At 46.8% G+C, this 21296-nt stretch overlaps 1 protein-coding gene across 1 annotated transcript in view; it reads left to right on the top strand.

Annotated features, from left to right (window-relative positions):
* Window positions 1-21296, top strand: part of KIF7 (kinesin family member 7) — a 216779-nt gene that overhangs the window by 11201 nt on the left and 184282 nt on the right. Inside the window, exons 2-3 of the mRNA XM_063925793.1 lie at window positions 7040-7369; window positions 15576-15776. Of these exons, the coding sequence (XP_063781863.1) occupies window positions 7045-7369; window positions 15576-15776 (526 nt within the window). The 5' untranslated portion in view covers window positions 7040-7044. The remainder of the gene's footprint in view (window positions 1-7039; window positions 7370-15575; window positions 15777-21296) is intronic.

The raw sequence follows: 21296 nt of genomic DNA, 5'->3' as shown, positions 1-21296 counted from the left end.
TGGAGACAGGGTTATTAGCCGATGCATCTGAAGATGCGATCCGGACCATTGGTCCAACAGGTCCCACTGAAAGATTCTGGCATGGAACCTGCCGAAAGGAATTGCTTCGTAAGAAGCCACCATCTTTCCCAGGACTCGCGTGCAGTGATGCACCGACACCTGTTTCCGTTTCAGGAGGTCTCTGACTAGAGATGACAGCTCCTTGGCTTTCTCCTCCGGGAGAAACACTTTTTTCTGGACTGTGTCCAGGATCATTCCCAGGAACAGTAGACGTGTCGTCGGAACCAGCTGTGACTTTGGAATATTCAGAATCCAACCGTGCTGGTGTAGCACCTCCTGAGATAGTGCTACTCCTACCAACAACTGCTCCCTGGATCTCGCCTTTATTAGGAGATCGTCCAAGTACGGAATAATTAAAACTCCCTTTTTTCGAAGGAGTATCATCATTTCCGCCATTACCTTGGTAAACACCCTCGGTGCCGTGGACAGTCCAAACGGCAGCGTCTGGAATTGGTAATGGCAATTTTGTACCGCAAATCTGAGGTACTCCTGGTGAGGATGATAAATGGGGACATGCAGGTAAGCATCCTTGATGTCCAGGGATACCATGTAATCCCCCTCGTCCAGGCTTGCAATAACCACCCTGAGCGATTCCATCTTGAACTTGAATTTTTTTATGTATGTGTTCAAGGATTTCAAATTTAAAATGGGTCTCACCGAACCGTCCGGTTTCGGTACCACAAACAGTGTGGAATAGTAACCCCGTCCTTGTTGAAGTAGGGGCACCTTTGTCAAAGTCAAAAATATTACATAGAGAGAACATACAAACTACACACATTTAAGTCGCTATACTTGCAAATATGCGCAGCGAGCACAGCAATATATGGTAACACACGCATTTGCTCGGACATGGCACGGAGATGGATTCGGCGCTTGTTTCATACAGTACATGGTTATAATAATGTCGGGCACCAGACATCATGGAGATTTAGAATTGGCTGATGAATTGAGGTCATGAATGTGTATTATTTGAACAGAACCAGATGCGCCCGTCGTGTTTGGTATTGAAGCAAGCAGATTGATGTGTGGGTTAGTTTGATACTTGTTGTGAAGTTGTGGGACATTGCAGCGGATAGATATGATTATATGTATAAAAGCTAAGATCACTTTGTTAGAACAATGAATGATCAAGCCAACCCTTTTGCCAGTTTTCAGGGCTGAACCTGATCAGCATATACAAAGCAAGAGAGACCCCTCCCCCAGGGACTGGTCAAACAGGAAGGTAGTGCCTGGCCAAAGAGAGAGGTGTGCAGTTGCTTGTGGCCTCGGAGAACAGATGTAATGTAGCTACACTCAGAACAAAGCTCTCAGAAGCATGGCTGGATCATCACCAGGCACCAAAGGCTAAGTATCATAATCTCAATATCAGGCTGATTGGCATAGAATAGTTTAAATATGTGTTTGAGGTAGAGTAGTTGTGAAGTGATTGTTATAGAGTGGTTGGTTTGGAGATACAAATGGCTTAAAGATAACGAGGCTTGCGCAGCTGTGTGATTGTTGGGTGTTTGTGCTGAATACTCTATGAAATCTGTAATGAATTGGAACAGTAGACAATCTGTAGCATAGCATTCCTGGTATACATTTATGGTTGGTGATTTATAACAGATTATAGTAGGTTTACATGATGCATCTTGCTGAAGGTTTGAAGTCAAAACATACTTCCTTTGTTACTGTAGTCATGTGCTTGTAGCAATGGCAGGCTGATATGTGTGGTTACATTGTGATCTGGTCTTGTGATGATTCATATCGCATAGCCAGCATACCATATGCTCTGGTTATTGAGATACTGAGTTTGTTTGGAATGTGAAATTGAATAAGATGGTTCTAGGAAGTTTGTTTGGAATGTGAAATTGAATAAGATGGTTCTAGGAAGTTGGATTGGAATCATGGAATAAGATTAGTTGGTTTGAGTAAAATGGCTGCTGCTGGGTGTTTTCCCCTCCCCCTTTTCAACCATGTGTTCCAGTCCTTGGAATCATGGGAGGTTTCCCAAAATGGAGTCTAGCTTCTGTCCCATGCGGTATTGTAGGGTTGTGTATATAGGGACAGCCAGTATGGGTAAGCTCAAGTATTTTCTCCACAAAGATTCTCAGCATTGACTAACATGCGCAGCGATTGTTCCTCACATGTGTAAGCTTCTCTGCAATCATATTGTCTGTATTGTTATGGTGAGCCATTTCTCTCTCTCTCTCTCTCTCTCTTCTCCTCTTTCTCTCTTATTTTCCCTTAAACGTAATTGTACCATTATTGTATTTCCTGTGCAGTTATCTGGTTAGTTAGTCTATGTTATATTGGTAGTGTATGACTAGTATTGTTTTATTCTTTTGCAAATAACATTCATATAAGGCGTTAGACCCTAAGATCGGTATCTGTGTATTTCTTATATTTCTAAGTATACTCAGAGCGTCGGAGACGCTCGAACAGCTTTAAAGTTAATAAGGTTACACTGTGTTGTATTTACTCTCTACCACTACACCAAGGTTTACTGCACAATACATTGTTTATGGTTTAGATATAAAGGTTTAACATTGTGAGCGTCTGCGCCGCTGGTGATCTCCTCGTGGTCCCGAGCGTCCGCTACGCTATAGCGAATCATTACGTTAGTCGGCAGCCAATAGCGTGCCTGCCTGTGATCTCTTGGCCGTGAGCGAACGTGACGCTTGAGCGTCTCGACTACGGCTAAGCGATTGTTACGCAACGTGCGTACCCTTACGGTACTCTATACGTCAATAGCGTACAGTGTTCTTAGACCTCTTAAAGGGTTTTTAATAAGATAAATATTTAGCTTTATCACCTTGACTATCAGCTGCTGGGAATACAGCTTGTGAATTGCCTCTAGCACAGCCTCCCTGCCTGAGGGAGTTGCTGGCAAGGCAGATTTGAGGAAACGGCGGGGGGGAGACGCCTCGAATTCCAGCTTGTACCCCTGAGATACTACTTGAAAGATCCAGGGATCCACCTGTGAGTGAGCCCACTGATCGCTGAAATTTTTGAGGCGGCACCCCACCATACCTGGCTCCGCCTGTGGAGCCCCACCGTCATGCGGTGGACTTGGAAGAAGCGGGGGAGGACTTTTGCTCCTGGGAACCTGCTGTTTGTTGCAGCCTTTTTCCCCTACCTCTGCCTCTGGACAGAAAGGATCCGCCCTTTCCTCGCCTGTTTTTCTGGGTCCGAAAGGACTGTACCTGATAAAACGGCGCTTTTTTAGGCTGTGAGGGAACATGGGGTAAAAATGCTGACTTCCCAGCTGTCGCTGTGGAAACTAGGTCCGAGAGACCATCCCCTAATAACTCCTCACCCTTATAAGGCAAAACTTCCATGTGCCTTTTGGAATCTGCATCCCCTGTCCACTGCCGAGTCCATAAGCCTCTCCTAGCAGAAATGGACAATGCACTTATTTTAGATGCCAGTCGGCAGATCTCCCTCTGTGCATCTCTCATGTATAAGACTGAGTCTTTTATATGCTCTATGGTTAGCAGAATAGTGTCCCTGTCTAGGGTGTCAATATTTTCTGACAGGGAATCTGATCAAGCAGCGGCAGCACTGCACATCCATGCTGACGCAATAGCTGGTCTAAGTATAATGCCTGAGTGTGTATATACAGACTTCAGGATCGCCTCCTGCTTTCTATCCGCAGGCTCCTTAAGGGCGGCCGTATCCGGAGACGGAAGTGCCACCTTTTTAGACAAACGTGTGAGCGCTTTATCCATCCTAGGAGGTGTTTCCCAACGTGCCCTATCCTCTGGCGGGAAAGGGAACGCCATTAGTAACTTTTTAGAGATTACCAATCTTTTATCGGGGAAAGCCCACGCTTCTTCACACACTTCATTTAATTCTTCAGATGGGGGAAAAACTACGGGTAGTTTTTTCTCCCCAAACATAATACCCTTTTTAGTGGTACCTGGGTTTATATCTGAAATGTGTAACACCTCTTTCATTGCCTCAATCATGCAACGAATGGCCCTAGTGGACATTAGATTAGACTCATCATCGTCGACACTGGTATCAGTATCCGTGTCGACATCTGCGTCTGCCATCTGAGGTAGCGGGCGTTTTAGAGCCCCTGATGGCCTTTGAGACACTTGGGCAGGCACGAGCTGAGAAGCCGGCTGTCCCGCATTTGGCATGTCGTCAATTTTTTTGTGTAAGGAGTCGACACTTGCACGTAATTCCTTCCATAAAACCATCCACTCAGGTGTCTGCCCCGCAGGGGGTGACATCACTTCTATAGGCATCTGCTCCGCCTCCACATAATTTTCCTCATCAAACATGTCGACACAGCCGTACCGACACACCGCACACACACCGGGAATGCTCTAACAGAGGACAGGACCCCACAGAAGCCCTTTGGGGAGACAGAGAGAGAGAGTATGCCAGCACACACCAGAGCGCTATATACTGCAGGGACTAACTGAATTATGTCCCCTATAGCTGCTATAATATTTACTGCGCCTAAATTTAGTGCCCCCCCTCTCTTTTTTACCCTTTTCTGTAGTGTAGACTGCAGGGGAGAGCCAGGGAGCTTCCTTCCAGCGGAGCTGTGAGGGAGAAATGGCGCCGGTGTGCTGAGGGAGATAGCTCCGCCCCTTTTTCGCAGTCTTTTCTCCCTATTTTTTCAGGATTCTGGCAGGGGTAATTATCACATATATAGCCTCTGGGGCTATATATTGTGATTGTTTTGCCAGCCAAGGTGTTTTTATTGCTGCTCAGGGCGCCCCCCCCCCAGCGCCCTGCACCCTCAGTGACCGGAGTGTGAAGTGTGAATGAGGAGCAATGGCGCACAGCTGCAGTGCTGTGCGCTACCTTGGTGAAGACAGAAGTCTTCATGCCGCCGATTTTCCGGACTTCTTCTTGCTTCTGGCTCTGTAAGGGGGACGGCGGCGCGGCTCCGGGACCGAACACCAAGGCCAGTTCCATGCGGTCGATCCCTCTGGAGCTAATGGTATCCAGTAGCCTAAGAAGCACAAGCTAGCTGCAAGCAGGTAGGTTCGCTTCTTCTCCCCTTAGTCCCTTGTTGCAGTGAGCCTGTTGCCAGCAGGTCTCACTGTAAAATAAAAAACCTAAAATATACTTTCTTTCTAAGAGCTCAGGAGAGCCCCTAGTGTGCATCCAGCTCGGCCGGGCACAAAAATCTAACTGAGGCTTGGAGGAGGGTCATAGTGGGAGGAGCCAGTGCACACCAGGTAGTCTAAAAGCTTTCTTTTAGTTGTGCCCAGACTCCTGCGGAGCCGCTATTCCCCATGGTCCTTACGGAGTTCCCAGCATCCACTAGGACGTCAGAGAAACATATATTATTGTCCAATGTTGTAGAGAGTGGTGTAATTGATACAAATGTTGCTAACAGTAGACAGGTTCTCTCCCTGTATCCAATTTGTATCACTGTACCACTAGAGATCTACAATCTCTCCAATGGAAGAATCCCCTTGAATATATGAATTTAGCTGCATAGCACAATGTGCTGATATTATAATGGATATATATAAGTGGCTCGACAGCCCCTTGTTAGAACTTGATAGATACATTTGTGATTGCCCTTTATTACGCACTTAAAAAGTACAGTGAATATATATATTATGGGGGCATTATAGCCAAAGGTATGACACCATTAATGTGATATATGTTGATAAATGCAGTATATAAAATTAGTCGTTTAGACATTTGTTAGATAGACGGCGCACGGCTATTCCCTTGTTAGATAGACGGTGCACGGCTATTCCCTTTAGCCTCAAGTTCCCCTGTAACACAAAATAGCACATACAGAAATATATCTAAATTGAGAACCAACTCACCTGGAGTCACCCCTATATCCTCCAAATGGCACAAAAAGAACCAGCATGCCCTCCAAACTCTACTTCCATCTATGCCTCTCAAAACAGCAATATAAAGTGATAGCTGCTCAATCAATTTAGACACACAACAATTTTATATGATCTACAATATTCATCATAGAGAAACATCTACTAATATAGATATCCGCAGAAACGTGCAGCCTAGTGAACAAATTATGGAGTGACTAGTTACCAGGTCCTCAAAATGACGGAACAACTAACAATAATGTGCGCGGCCGAACACTTGAATTGCTCTGTCGGGCGCCATCGAGTGCCCACTCGCGAGCAAAACACTTGAATTCCCCCCATAGAAGTGAGGAGCAGCGTTAGCCTTTTAATATATATTAATAACCCGATAACTTATTTTCTTCTTTTACTGAGCTTACAGAACCATTTATGTAGCATAACAATAAGCAATTATATGACCTAGAATGTGTGCTATTATCATGTAGCATTAGGGACCACCAGTATAAAAGAAGCCTTGATGTGGCCTGTCTGCCTGTCTGTCTATCTATCTATCTTTGCAAATATATGCAGCTGAGATTTCTGATTCTTCTATTATCTATTATGGGCAGTATGGATGGTGTAATGGTTAGCATTACTGCCTCACAGCACTGAGGTCATGGATTCGATTTCCACCATGGCCCTGTGTGGAGTTTGTATATTCTCCCCGTACTTACTTGGGTTTCCTCCGGGTACTCCGGTTTCCTCCCACAATCCAAAAATATACTGGTAGGTTAATTGGCTCCTAACAAAAATTAACCCTAGTGAATGTGTCTGTGTGTACATGTGATAGGGAATCTAGGGTGTAAGCTCCACTGGGGCAGGGACTGATGTGAATGGGCAAATATTCTCTGTAAAGCGCGGCGGAATATGTGTGCGCTATATAAATAACTGGTAATAAAATATTAAATAATAATAATAATAATAATAATGTAGTGTTCAAGTCTTATTGCTGATACGTTTTGGAAGTATTTTAGAAGTCCTCTCACAGTTATGTAATATTTCTTAAATCACATGACCGGTCTCTTATTGCTTTTACATGCTCGCATAACCCTTCAGCGATACTTAGAATCGATATATCATCTACTGTAATGTTATTCTGCACAACACTATTCTAAAATCATTTTGTTGTAATCTCTGTTACACAGCCCTCATGGGTCCTAAGCTTCAGCATGTTGGTGTGGAGGAGACCACTGTGCATGTGGCTGTCAGAATTCGTCCGTTGCTACCAAAGGAAGTTCTGCATGGACAGCAGTCCTGTGTCCGCGTTGAGCCTGGCCAGCAGAAACTGACACTGGGAACAAACAGGAGCTTTCAGTTCCAGGATGTGCTGGATGCAGCTTGCAGTCAGGAGACTGTATACAGCTGCTGTGTACAGCCCTTACTAGAAGCTTTCTTTCAAGGGTTTAATGCCACTGTGGTTGCTTATGGGCAGACTGGATCAGGAAAAACTTACACCGTTGGAGAAGCAAGTATATGTAAGTACTTCTGTGCCGACTGAGCCAAGATTATTACCGATGATATTTCTGTTCTGTGTCATGGGCTAGCTGTTTTATTATAGACTTAAGGTGGGTACACACTAACAGATATATCTGCAGATCAATTGATCTGCAGATATATCTATGGACGGATCGAGCAGTGTGTTCAGCATACACACTGCTCGATCCGTCGGGGACTGACGTCATGAACTGGGCGGGCGTGTACACACGCCCGCCCAGTTCACCTGTCAATCACCGCCGGCCGCCGCAGCATGTGTACGGGCGGTCGGCCGACCGCCCCGTACACACACAGCGACGCGCCAATATATCGGTAGATATATTGGCTGTCGGCTGTGCTGCGCAGCCGACGCAATACATCTGTGAACGACGGAGTTCACAGACGTATCGGCCGTACACACTGGCCGACGGTCCCGCGATATATCGGCCGTTCAGGAGAATGGCCGATATATCGACCAGTGTGTACGGGCCTTTAGGAGAGACGTATCACATCTTCTAAAGAGTAGGTGGAGAAGTTGCCTATATCAGCCAATCAGCTTTTAGCTATTATTTCATAGTGTACTTGATAAATGATAGCTAGAAAGCGATTGGTTGCTATAGGCAACTTCTCTACCTTAAAAACCTTTAGAATGTTTTATACAACATCCCCAAAGTCACAGGCTCATCAGTGTTGTTAATTCTACTAGCTCGGTTGGCTCTTCTTGGGTGGCCTGCTGTTGGGCTTTTGTGGAGCAGCTTTGCAAGGCATTTGCATGGTCTTCTGCACACACCTTCATCAAATTATATCGCTTCGCAGCGGCCGATGCAGCCTTTGGGCGTCTGGTCCTCAGTGCAGCTTTGGAGAGTTCCCTCCCGTAAAGGGACAGATTTGGGACCTCCCACAGACCCAGTTTTCACCTAAGATGAATTTTTTATTTTATTTCTCTAACGTCCTAAGTGGATGCTGGGGACTCCGTCAGGACCATGGGGGTTTAGCGGCTCCGCAGGAGACAGGGCACAATAATAAAAGCTTTAGGATCAGGTGGTGTGCACTGGCTCCTCCCCCTATGACCCTCCTCCAAGCCTCAGTTAGATCTTTGTGCCCGGCCGAGAAGGGTGCAATCTAGGTGGCTCTCCTGAGCTGCTTAGAATAAAAGTTTAATTTAGGTTTTTTATTTTCAGTGAGTCCTGCTGGCAACAGGCTCACTGCTACGAGGGACTTAGGGGAGAGAAGTAAACTCACCTGCGTGCAGGATGGATTTGCTTCTTAGGCTACTGGACACCATTAGCTCCAGAGGGAGTCGGAACACAGGTCTCACCCTGGGGTTCGTCCCGGAGCCGTGCCGCCGACCCCCCTTGCAGATGCCGAAGTTGAAGAGGTCCAGAGGTCCAGAAACAGGCGGCAGAAGACTTTCAGTCTTCATAAGGTAGCGCACAGCACTGCAGCTGTGCGCCATTGTTGTCAGCACACTTCATACCAGCGGTCACTGAGGGTGCAGGGCGCTGGGGGGGGCGCCCTGGGCAGCAATGTATTATACCTTTTTTATGGCTAAAATACATCACATATAGCCCTTGAGGCTATATGGATGTATTTAACCCCTGCCAGATCTCACAAACTCCGGGAGAAGAGCCCGCCGTTTTAGGGGGCGGGGCCTATTCTCCTCAGCACACGGCGCCATTTTCCTGCTCAGCTCTGCTGTGAGGAAGGCTCCCAGGCTCTCCCCTGCACTGCACTACAGAAACAGGGTTAAAACAGAGAGGGGGGGCACTTATTTGGCGATATGATTACATATGTGAAAATGCTATAAGGGAAAACACTTGTATAAGGGGTTGTCCCTGTATAATTATAGCGTTTTTGGTGTGTGCTGGCAAACTCTCCCTCTGTCTCCCCAAAGGGCTAGTGGGATCCTGTCCTCTATCAGAGCATTCCCTGTGTGTGTGCTGTGTGTCGGTACGTGTGTGTCGACATGTAGGAGGACGATGTTGGTGAGGAGGCGGAGCAAATTGCCTGTATTGGTGATGTCACTCTCTAGGGAGTCGACACCGGAATGGATGGCTTATTTAGGAATTACGTGATAATGTCAACACGATGCAAGGTCGGTTGACGACATGAGACGGCCGGCAAACAAATTAGTACCTGTCCAGGCGTCTCAGACACCGTCAGGGGCTTGTAAAAACGCCCATTTACCTCAGTTGGTCGACACAGACACGGACACTGACTTCAGTGTCGACGGTGAAGAAAAAAACGTATTTTCCTTTAGGGCCACACGTTACATGTTAAGGGCAATGAAGGAGGTGTTACATATTTCTGATACTACAAGTACCACAAATAAGGGTATTATGTAGGGTGGGAATAATCTACTTGTAGTTTTTCCTGAATCACATAAATTAAAGTGTGTGATGATACGTGGGTTTCCTCCGATAGAAAATTATTGGAGGTATACCTTTTCCCGCCAGAAGTGAGGGCGAGTTGGGAAACACACCTTAGGGTGGATAAGGCGCTCACACGCTTATAAAAACAAGTGGCGTTACCGTCTCCAGATACGGCCGCCCTCAAAGAGCCAGCTGATAGGAAGCTGAAAAATATCCTAAAAAGTATATACACACATACTGGTGTTATACTACGACCAGCAATCGCCTCAGCCTGGATGTGCAGCGCTGGGGGGGCTTGGTCGGATTTCCTGACTGAAAATATTGATACCCTTGACAGGAACAATATTTTATTGACTATAGAGCATTTTAAGGATGCATTTCTATATATGCGAGATGCGCAGAGGGATATTTGCATTCTGGCATCAAGAGTAGATGTGATGTCCATATCTGCCAGACGATGTTTATAGACACGACAGTGGTCAGGTGATGCAGATTCCAGACGGCACATGGAAGTATTGCCGTATAAAGGGGCGGTCCATCGGACCTGGTGGCCATGGCAACAGCTGGAAAATCCACTTTTGTTACCCCAAGTCACATCTCAGCAGAAAAGGACAGTCTTTTCAGTCTCAGTCCTTTCGTACCCATAAAGGCAGGCGGGCAAAAGGCCAGTCATATCTGCCCAGGGTTAGAGGAAAGGGAAGAAGACTGCAGCAGGCAGCCCATTTCCAGGAACAGAAGTCCTCCACAGCTTCTGCCAAGTCCGCAGCATGACGCTGGGGCCATACAAGCGGACTCAGGTGCGGTGGGGGGTCATCTCAAGAGTTTCAGCACGCAGTGGGCTCACTCGCAAGTGGACTCCTGGATCCTACACGTAGTATCCCAGGTGTACATTGGAAATTCGAGACGTCTTCCCCTCACAAGTTCCTGAAGTCTGCTTTACCAACGTCTCCCTCCGACAGGGAGGCAGTATTGGAAAAAAATTCACAGGCTGTATTCCCAGCAGGTGATAATCAAAGTACCCCTCCTACAACAAGGGAAGGGGTATTATTCCACACTATATTGTGGTACTGAAGCCAAACGGCTCGGTGAGATCTAAAAGATTTGAACAATTACATACAAGGGTTCAAATCAAGATGGAGTCACTCAGAGCAGTGATAGCGAACCAGGACGATATGGTGTCACTGGATATCAGGGACGCTTACCTACATGTCCAAATTTTGCCCTTCTCACCAAGGGTATCTCAGGTTCGTGGTACAGAACTGTCACTATCAGTTCAGACGCTGCCGTTTGGATTGTCCACGGCACCCCGGGTCTTTACCATGGTAATGGCCGAAATGATGATTCTTCCTAAAAGAAATATGAACGCTTTCCTGATAAGGGCAAGGTCCAGAGAACAGTTGGCGGTCGGAGTAGCACTATCTCAAGTAGTTCTACGACAGCACGAGTGGATTCTAAATATTCCAAAATCGCAGCTTTTTCCGACGACACGTCTAATGTTCCTAGGAATGATTCTGGACACAGTCCAGAAAAGGATGTTTTCTCCCGGAGAAGAAGACCAGGGAGTTATCCGAGCTAGTCAGGAACCTCCTAAAACCAGGAAAAGTATCAGTGCATGATTGCACAAGGGTCCTGTGAAAAATGGTGGTTTCTTACAAAGCGATCCCATTCGGTAGATTTCACGCAAGAACCTTTCAGTGGAATCTGCTGGGAAAATGGTCCGGATCGCATCTTCAGATGCATCAGCGGACAACCCTGTCTCCAAGGACAAGGGTGTTTTCTTCTGCGGTGGCTGCAGAGTGCTCATCTATGAAAGGGCCGCAGATTCGACATTCAGGACTGGGTCCTGGTGACCACGGATGCCAGCCTGAGTGGCTGGGGAGCAGTCACACAAGGAAAAAATTTCCAGGGAGTGTGATCAAGTCTGGAGACTTCTCTCCACATAAATATACTGGAGCTAAGGGCAATTTACAAGGCTCTAAGCTTAGCAAGACCTCTGCTTCAAGGTTAGCCGGTATTGATCCAGTGGGACAACATCACGGCAGTCGCCCACGTAAACAGACAGGGCGGCACATGAAGCAGGAGGGAAATGGCAGAAACTGCAAGGATTCTTCGCTGGGCGAAAAATCATGTGATAACATTCTCAGCAGTGTTAATTCCGGGAGTGGAAAACTGGGAAGCAAACTTCCTCAGCAGGCATAACCTCCACCCGGGAGAGTGGGGACTTCAGCGGGAAGTCTTCCACATGATTGTGAACCGTTGGGAAAAACCAAAGGTGGACATGATGGCGTCCCGCCTGAACAAAAAACTAGACAAATATTGCGCCAGGTCAAGGGACCCTCAGGCAATAGCGGTGGACGCTCTGGTAACACTGTGGGTGTACCAGTCAGGGTATGTGTTCCCTCCTATGCATCTCATACCAAAAGTACTGAGAATCATAAGAAAGAGATGAGTAAGAACGATACTCGTGGTTCCGGATGGGTCAAGAAGGACTTGGTACCCGGAACTTCAAGAGATGCTCACGGAAGAACCGTGGCCTCTACCTTTAAGAAAGGACCTGCTCCAGCAGGGGCCTTGTCTGTTCCAAGACTTACCGCGGCTGCGTTTGACGGCATGGCAGTTGAACGCCGGATCCTGAAAGGGCATTCCAGATGAAGTCATCCCTACCCTGGTCGAAACCAGGAAGGATGTAACCGCAAAACATTTTCACCGCATTTGGCGAAAATATGTTGCGTGGTGTGAGGCCAAGAAGGTCCCTACAGAGGAATTCCAACTGGGTCGTTTCCTACATTTCCTGAAAACAGGACTGTCTATGGGCCTAAAATTAGGGTCCATTAAGGTTCAAATTTCGACCCTGTCAAATTTCTTCCAAAAAGAACTGGCTTCAGTGCCTGAAGTTCAGACGTTTGTAAAAGGGGTACTGCATATACAGCCTCCTTTTGTGCCCCCAGTGGCACCTTGGGATCTCAATGTTGTTTTGAGTTTCCTAAAGTCACATTGGTGATCCACTCACCACTGTGGAATTAAAATATTTCACATGGAAGGTGAAGATTCTATTAGCCCTGGCTTCAGCCAGGCGTGTGGCAGAATGGGCGGCTTTATCATATAAAAGCCCTTACTTAATTTTTCATTCTGACAGGGCAGAATTGAGGACTCGTCCTCAATTTCTCCTTAAGGTGTTTTCTGTTTTTCACATGAACCAACCTATTGTGGTACCTGCGGCTACTAGGGACTTGGAGGACTCCAAGTTACTTGACGTTGTCAGGGCCCTGAAAATATATGTTTCCAGGACGACTGGAGTCAGAAAATCTGACTCGCTGTTTAGCCTGTATGCACCCAACAAGATGGGTGTTCCTGCTTCTAAGCAGACGATTGCTCGCTGGATTTGTGGTACAATTCAGCTTGCACATTCTGTGGCAGGCTTGCCACAGCCAAAATCAGTAAAAGCCCATTCCACAAGGAAGTGGGCTCATCTTGGGCGGCTGCCCGAGGGGTCTCGGCTTTACAACTTTGCCGAGCTGCTACTTGGTCAGGGGCACACCCTGACTGAGGAGGACCTGGAGTTCTCTCATTCGGTGCTGCAGAGTCATCCGCACTCTCCCGCCCGTTTGGGAGCTTTGGTATAATCCCCATGGTCCTGACGGAGTCCCCAGCATCCACTTAGGACGTTAGAGAAAATAAGAATTTACTTACCGATAATTCTATTTCTCGTAGTCCGTAGTGGATGCTGGGCGCCCATCCCAAGTGCGGATTGTCTGCAATACTTGTACATAGTTATTGTTACAAAAATCGGGTTATTCTTGTTGTGAGCCATCTTTTCAGAGGCTCCTTCGTTGTTATCATACTGTTAACTGGGTTCAGATCACAGGTTGTACGGTGTGATTGGTGTGGCTGGTATGAGTCTTACCCGGGATTCAATATCCTTCCTTATTATGCACGCTCGTCCGGGCACAGTATCCTAACTGAGGCTTGGAGGAGGGTCATAGGGGGAGGAGCCAGTGCACACCACCTGATCCTAAAGCTTTTATTATTGTGCCCTGTCTCCTGCGGAGCCGCTAAACCCCCATGGTCCTGACGGAGTCCCCAGCATCCACTACGGACTACGAGAAATAGAATTATCGGTAAGTAAATTCTTATTTTTTTGTCTTGCCTGTAAAATCCTTTTTTTCTGAAGCCGGGGTGGGCACTGGGCGCCTACCCTCGCACTCTTTCACTGCTGGAGGGTTGAGTCTGGCACTCTGTGTCACTGTTCTGTGTGCCTTTCTGGATGTGTGCGCCTGTACCGGTTACGATTATTCTCTCCTTGGGCTTGTTAAGACAAACTGACCACTTGAGGGCAGGTCGGGTATAAGGGAAGAGGAGCCTCTGCTGCACTCTCAAGAAGTATAACTCCTTGGTGCCCGGGTCTCCTAAGCCACCATACCCTACTATCCCAGTGTCCACCACAGCTTTAGAAAAAAGGATTTTTACAGGTAAGACAAACATTTGGTTTTTGTGCAGCTATTAGATAAGTCATCTTATATAGAATGGTTGAATAATATTACAATTTGTAATACATTCAGTTGCACATGACCCTGCAATATGATTTATCTGTAGTAATCAACCGTTGGTATTCCCCACAAAGTAACTGAAAGAGGCTATTTGAGTGCTCACACGACAGATTATTTCATTATTGCTGTCCGTCTTCCTCAGTACTGACTTTGTTCATGTAATGTTAGGCTGCTATATAGTTGTTGTTATTATTTAGTGCTCACGCTAGGTTGTTTTAGCAGGGTGGCCGCGCCCTGCCCGATTTTTAAAGGGCAAAATGTGCCCTGCCCCTTTTGCGGCGCCCTGCTTAAAAATCCTGCCCAATGCCACCATGTGAATAGATGCCGCGCGCATGACATCTATTCACATTCAAGGGAGAGCTTGGGGGGAAGCCCAGCACCTCCGTAGTTGCTGGGCACACCACCACGAGTGACGTGATGGGCTGGGCACGCCCCCACTAGTGATGTCTAGGGGCAGTACTATCCCCAATAGTGATGGCAGTGGGGCCGTGCCCCCTCCCAGATCGTCCACGCCCAATTTAGGTGCGCACGCAGTACCAGCACCCTGCCCCCAAAAAATCCTGGGGGGGGAACTAATTATTATTATGACATTTTATTTATAAGGCGCCACAAGTGTTCCGCAGCACCACACATACGGCACACATTAAAACAATACAGGGTATACAGAACTTAACATCACAGTAACTGAAAAACTATAACAGAGCACAGGTAACAATTAGCACCACAATTATCAGTACACCATACAGCTCAGGTGTAATGAAGCTTAGGAGTAATCAGCATACTACTAGGGGTGGACAACTGTTGGTAGAGGTAAAATGTAATGAGTAAGAGGAGATGCAGGTATAGGCAGTCGCTGAGTAGGACAAAGACCTGTAATTAAAGTGTGAGAGAAGAGGGCTGTGAGAACAGGAGGGAAGAAGGCCCTGCTCCAAAGAGCTTACAATCCTTTGGGAGGGGAGAGACAGACAGGTGACATAAGACACGAGTGTAAGGCGGCCTAATGGCAGGAAGTAAGCAGGGCAGAGATGGCCAAGGCATGAGGCAGGTGGCTGGGAGAGCAGCCTCGAGGCTAGGTTATGTGGAAGGGTATGCTTTAATGAACAGGTGAGGTTTCAGTGCCCATTAGGAAGCTGACTTATGATATCACAGTAGGTGGAACCTTAAGCTTTATGTAAAGCAAAACTGGGTTTAAAATATGAATCTCATTTTTCAGCAATTACTAATAACCACTGAATGATCTTAATTTTAACCTTAAAAAAATTGATCACATTTCACTTTCTGTATTTCAGCTTCCATCTCAGACGATGACCAGGGTATCATTCCACGTGCAATGGCTGAAATCTTCAAACTGGTTGATGAGAATGATCTGATTGACTACACTATCCGTGTATCATACCTGGAGGTGTATAAGGAGGAGTTCAGGGATCTTCTGGAAGTGCAGACCTCTAGTAAAGACATTCTTATCAGGGAGGATGACAAAGGGAATATTGGTAAAATATATTGATGGCATTTACGTTTTTTTGTGGAATCTTAATTTGAGACTTCTGTAAAACATGTAATCACTAATTGTAAAGCTGGTCACATCCTGCCATTAGGTTCCAGTATTCATTTGTTCCCAATTTGGTCACAAACTGGGAGGTGCAAAATTGGACGTATATAGCCATTCAGTTCACCTGTTGAACACACCAATCACATAGTTGTGCATAACACTACACTGGCTGCAGCCCCAGACAGCTGCTCCAGGCACTGACGGCCCCTGACTTTCCAAACAGACCAGCTACTGCCCCTGACATTCTCACACTCCAATGCTGATTTCCTTTCCTATTGTACAGCATTCTCTCCTCTCTTATCACACAGCAAACCTTTTGGTTTCCAGTGTCACGTTCTCCTTCTTTCACTGCTCACAACTTCACCACCTACCTCAAAGTCAGTATTAGCTTTCTGTCAGGAAATCCCATATTGTCAGATACACCACATATTTCTACATTAGCCTACCAAGTTCCTTCTTCCTCCATACGGTGGATGAGGTCATTGCACTTACCTCTTCATCATAGCCGCACATCCTCCAACTCTTTCCTGCACCTAGCTTTCCTCTTCAACCTGTCCCCCTCCACTGCTGCATTCCCTTCTGTATCCAAACATGCGCTCATCTTTCCTATGTTTAAGAGACTATCTCTGGACCCTTCCTCATTTCCTCTGTTCTATTTCTTTCTTCCCCTTTCCTTTGTAACTACTGGAGGTGTTTGTGTACAACTGCTTGTCTTTGTGCTCTCTTCTTTCTCTCTCCTTAAACTGTTTCCACTTCTGGAACATACACTCATCTACTACAGCTTTCTATAGATGTGTCCTGTTGCATCCTTGCTGCAGTCACGCTAAACAGCCCTTCAAGTCGTTCCACGACATGGCTGGACTCGGTAGTGATGTGCGTCTTTTTTTTGGGGGGGGGTTCCCGCGGCTGTATCTGCATCCAAAATGCGAGGTTAGTGTTTTCCAGGAAAACATTGAAGCATAGCATTTTGTATGCAAAAACAGTTGCAGTCGCACACAGAATATAGGCATGCTGCATATCCTTTTAATCAGCATAAGCTTGTGTGTCCTGTTGCATTACAATGTGTCTAAGACGCATTTTCTTAAAAAAGACGCTTGGTGCTACAGAGTCACACTGCACATAGCCGTTATGTGTAATGCGACTTACAGCGCACAGAGCAAAGATCAATACAAGGATTTAATTTGCACACCGCGCCAATATTCACCTGCAGCTTTGGTATACCTAAAATGAGACTCCTCACCACTCTCAAAACAATTAGAAATACAGTACACTTTGGTATAACAATAGCGCTGATAACAATGATCACACACAGAGTCAGCTTACATCAACAATGGTATTCAATTTGTTCGGTCACGAAATATGCTATGCGTAGCAATCCACTGGTGGATGTATTCACCTCTTATAGAGGAAGGGATTCACCTTTAAATAATCCAAAAACAAATAGACATGGTGCAAGTACAGCCAGGTAATTTGGATAAAAGGTGATTTTAATACAAAAAAACTCACAAACAGAGCAAAGAAATAGGCATATAACCACTTTTGTGGGTTAAGGACATACGACCAGGCATCAACACTGTTACCCTCCCAGTTCGTTAGCAAGGAAGCAGATCGGAGTTCCGGAATCTCGAATCCACTGGTAACAGGAAGCTGTAATGGTCCAGCAGTAGTCCCCCAAAAAAACGTCAGTCACCACGCCTGAAGCTTTTCGGACCTTAGTCCTTCATCAGAGGCAGAGCAAAGATGTAAGAGTACACATTTGTAATTTTAAATTTTCCTAGTGTTGGGCTCCCAAACGTCCCCCCTGCCTATTGCTTTGATTTCATCCTTGTCTTCACCTTCAGCGTCACTCCATACATCAATGTAATAAACATTGCCAGAATATTCCCCTTTATCACTCTGGATGTTAATAAAAACCTTCTCCATTCTCTAATTGTCGCCCTTCCTGACTACTGCAGAATCCCCCTCTCTGGCCTTCCCATCATCTCTCCCAACTGCAATCCATACTAAATTCTGCGGAGAACCTGATATGCCCCTCTGGCTCATCCACATCTGCTCCACATTCTTCACTATAGTACTGTTTGTCCAGATCTCTAATCCAAGTTCCACTAGCTCCTATTTTGTAGCAGTTTCATCTCCTTTTAAACTGTGTGATCTCACAACCTTTCACTACCCTCTGTTACCACCATTTCTTGACAAAGCTGCACCATTTTCTTACAATAGAGTTGCAAAATGCTCAATTCACAACATAACAATAGATTACAGACAACCTAATCCAATAATTTTATTAAATTTTTCAGCTAGTATGATTTCATTGCACCACTTTTTTCTAGCTCTAGTCTTAGGTTGTGAACACACTAGAGCGATATTGGCCGAATATGTCTTTCTGCTGCGGGGTACCCTGGGCTCCATAGGGAATGACATTGGGGGTTTAGAGTAGGATCTTGATCCGAGGCACCAACAGGCTCAAAGCTTTGACTGTTCCCAGAATGCACAGCGCCGCCTCCTCTATAACCCCGCCTATGTGCACAGGAGCTCAGTTTTGTAGTTGGTGCCATGCAGTAAGCAGGCACATAACAGGAGGGCTGCTCCTGCAGCCCTAAGAAGAAGCTTTTAAAGAAAATTGAAGACTTCAAGGGCCGCAGCAGAGACACTGACTGTGTTAGATGTCAGTCAGACATCTCCTGCTGCAGCTCCATCACCTCCCCCAGCGGCACTGTACACTCCCGCGCCCTGGTTGCCGGGTACCTACAGCGGAGGCTCCGGTTTCCTTCCAATTAGTCACACAGACGACCGCTGTCTACTGGATTGCGTGGCCGCACTCAGGGAAGAGGTAAGTGAGTCCCCTTGGCGGGACCTGCTGTAAATCACGATCTTGCGCGGCCGGTGGGAGGAGGGCCGCGCGCGCTGGTGTGGACACTGTGGCAGTACAGGGACCCCACTAGACCACCAGGGCTTGGGCACAGGTCGGTTTTCTCTTATAAAACCGTTTTATTTAAGCCCCCAGTACCCGGTGGGGAAGTCCAGCAGGGGGATAAGGCTTTGACCTGTAGCTCCTCCCCAGCCCCAGGGTGCCATTTAGAGTAAATGTTTCCACCCCGGAGTTGCATATCTCTCTCTTCCTCACTCCCTGTCAGCATTTGGGCGCCATTATAGCAAGCAGAGCTGATCCTGGGACTGTTTGGGCAAATCCTCCTCTGTAAAGCCGCCTGCGTGTCAGCGCTGTGCATTTTACAGGACACTTAAGTATTCTACATGTCTGCTGACAGTGTTAGTTAAGAAAAAGTGCATTTAGTCAGGATTATTTAGTACAAGTACCCTGTGATATACATCCAGTCTTTACTGTGCATTGTTATATCTATTAAGTGTATAGCTATACTTAGTACTGGTATTGTATTGCTAGTCCAGTGCAGTTTTATTGCATGTCATCATTTCTGCATTTTACAAACTGTGACTCTGTGTGTGTGTGTGTGCATATAGCTACTGTGTGACCTCCATTTCGTGTATCTCACTCAGATAGCTATCCCTATATGCTATAACCCGTCAGGTTTATCATTAATATAGGTAGTTTACAGGATATACTCAGTGTGTATTTTTCTTTGTGATCTGTAGTCACCATATACCTCTAGAATTCCCAGTTTGTGCTGAAATACACTGCACAGGGGGTTCTTGTCAGGTACTGTGCTGCTGATATTGTACTGTGTTGCCTTGCATTGAGCTTTTGATTATGTCCGCTACAAAGAACAACGGTGCTGGGGTTAATCCCACATCGCGTGGTGTTGACGCTGTAGACACATTTGAGGATAACATAGCAGCTGAGGGTTCAGGTTCTGGGGGTTCCTTACCCCCCAGTGGGACTGTAGCAATGGGGGTTCAAAATGACCCACCTTGGGCTACCTTCTCCACGCTATTGAATACGCTAGTAACTAGACTAACGCTCCCTATGGGACCTCCTGTGCCGGTACAACCGCTTATGGTCCCCACAGTTAATCCGCCGTGGGCAGATCAACTGTCTGCTCAGTTACAGCAATTGAACCAATCACTGACTACTTGCCCGCCTAAGACCAAGGGGTCCTCTAAGCGAGCAATTACTTCCTCGCAATCCACCAACGTCCCAGACACCTCGTCTGATGAGGATGGCGTTTATACTGACCCCTCAGATTCTGATCCCGATGCTTCTGATGGGGAAGCTGTTTCACAGGTGGATGTTCCTGACTTATTGGAGGCTATCAGGCTCATTCTTCAAGTTGATGATGACCCGGAGCCTGATGCTGCCTCTAAAAAACCGGACAGGTTTAAACGTCAGAAAGTGGTTATACAAGTTTTACCTCACTCTGACCATTAGTTGACATACGTCAGGAGTCCTGGGAAAATACAGGAAAGAAATTCACGCCTCACAAGAAGATGCTGGCTAGCTACCCCCTTGCTGCGAAGCTAAGTAAAAATTGGGAAACACCCCTGCCAGTGGATTCGCAGGTGGCGCGGCTGGTGGTATCCTCAGCTCTGCCCGTAACCACCGTCACGTCCCTGAGAGAGCCGACGGATAAGCGCGTGGAGGGTTGTTTAAAGGCAATTTACACCCTAACTGGTGCTGCGCATAGGCCCACCATTACAGCGACATGGTCTGCAGAAGCTGTGGAAGCGTGGGCTCAGGAGCTGGAGACGGAGTTACCGTCCCACGCTTCTGATCATGCTTGTAATGTATTGTCACAGCGTCTCATTACATTAAGGAGGCGGCTTCTGATGCCGGTATTCTGGCGGCCAATTATTCTACTACGTCCATTTTGGCTCGCCAGATTCTCTGGTTGCGGTCCTGGTCTGTGGATCTGGACTCTAAGAAAACCCTGGAGGTACTCCCTTTTAAGGGAGACATTCTTTTCGGAGAAGACCTCAACAAGATAGTGGCTGACTTTTCGCTCCTTTCGTCCTTCAGGGAAAGAAAAGGGTCACGCCTACCCGAAAAAGGTTCGCACTTCCAAAACCAATAAGCCCAAACCTAAAAGTGCCTGGGCTGCCCGTCAGCCTGCTTCCAAAACTGACAAGCCTTTCGCATGACAGGGCGGGCCTCCTTCTGGGGGATCCCAGGGTGGGGGGCCAACTTCTAGGGTATACTCAGGAATGGTTGAAGACCACTTCCGATGCCTGGGTACGGAAAGTCGTCACTAGAGGTTACGCCGTATCCTTCAAGAATCGCCCCCCTCATCGATTTTGCCTGACAGACGTCACTTCGGATCAGGTGAAGGCAAAAACTCTTCATTCGGTGGTACAGTCCTTCCTGGACACAGGAGTGGTAGTACAGGTGCCTCTGGCTCAGAGAGGCAAGGAGTACTATTCACAGTTGTTCCTAGTCCCGAAACCGAATGGGTCCTCCCGGCCCATTCTCAACCTCAAGTCCTTGAACAGATTTGTGAGGGTCTCCAAGTTTCGTATGGGAACGCTTCGCTCTATTGTTCTGGCCTTGGAA

The sequence above is a fragment of the Pseudophryne corroboree genome, chromosome 6, assembly GCF_028390025.1.
Source record: "Pseudophryne corroboree isolate aPseCor3 chromosome 6, aPseCor3.hap2, whole genome shotgun sequence".
In the NCBI taxonomy this organism is placed as follows: Eukaryota; Metazoa; Chordata; class Amphibia; order Anura; family Myobatrachidae; genus Pseudophryne; species Pseudophryne corroboree.
Note: the sequence above shows the minus strand (reverse complement) of the source record. Positions and strands in the feature narration are given on the sequence as shown.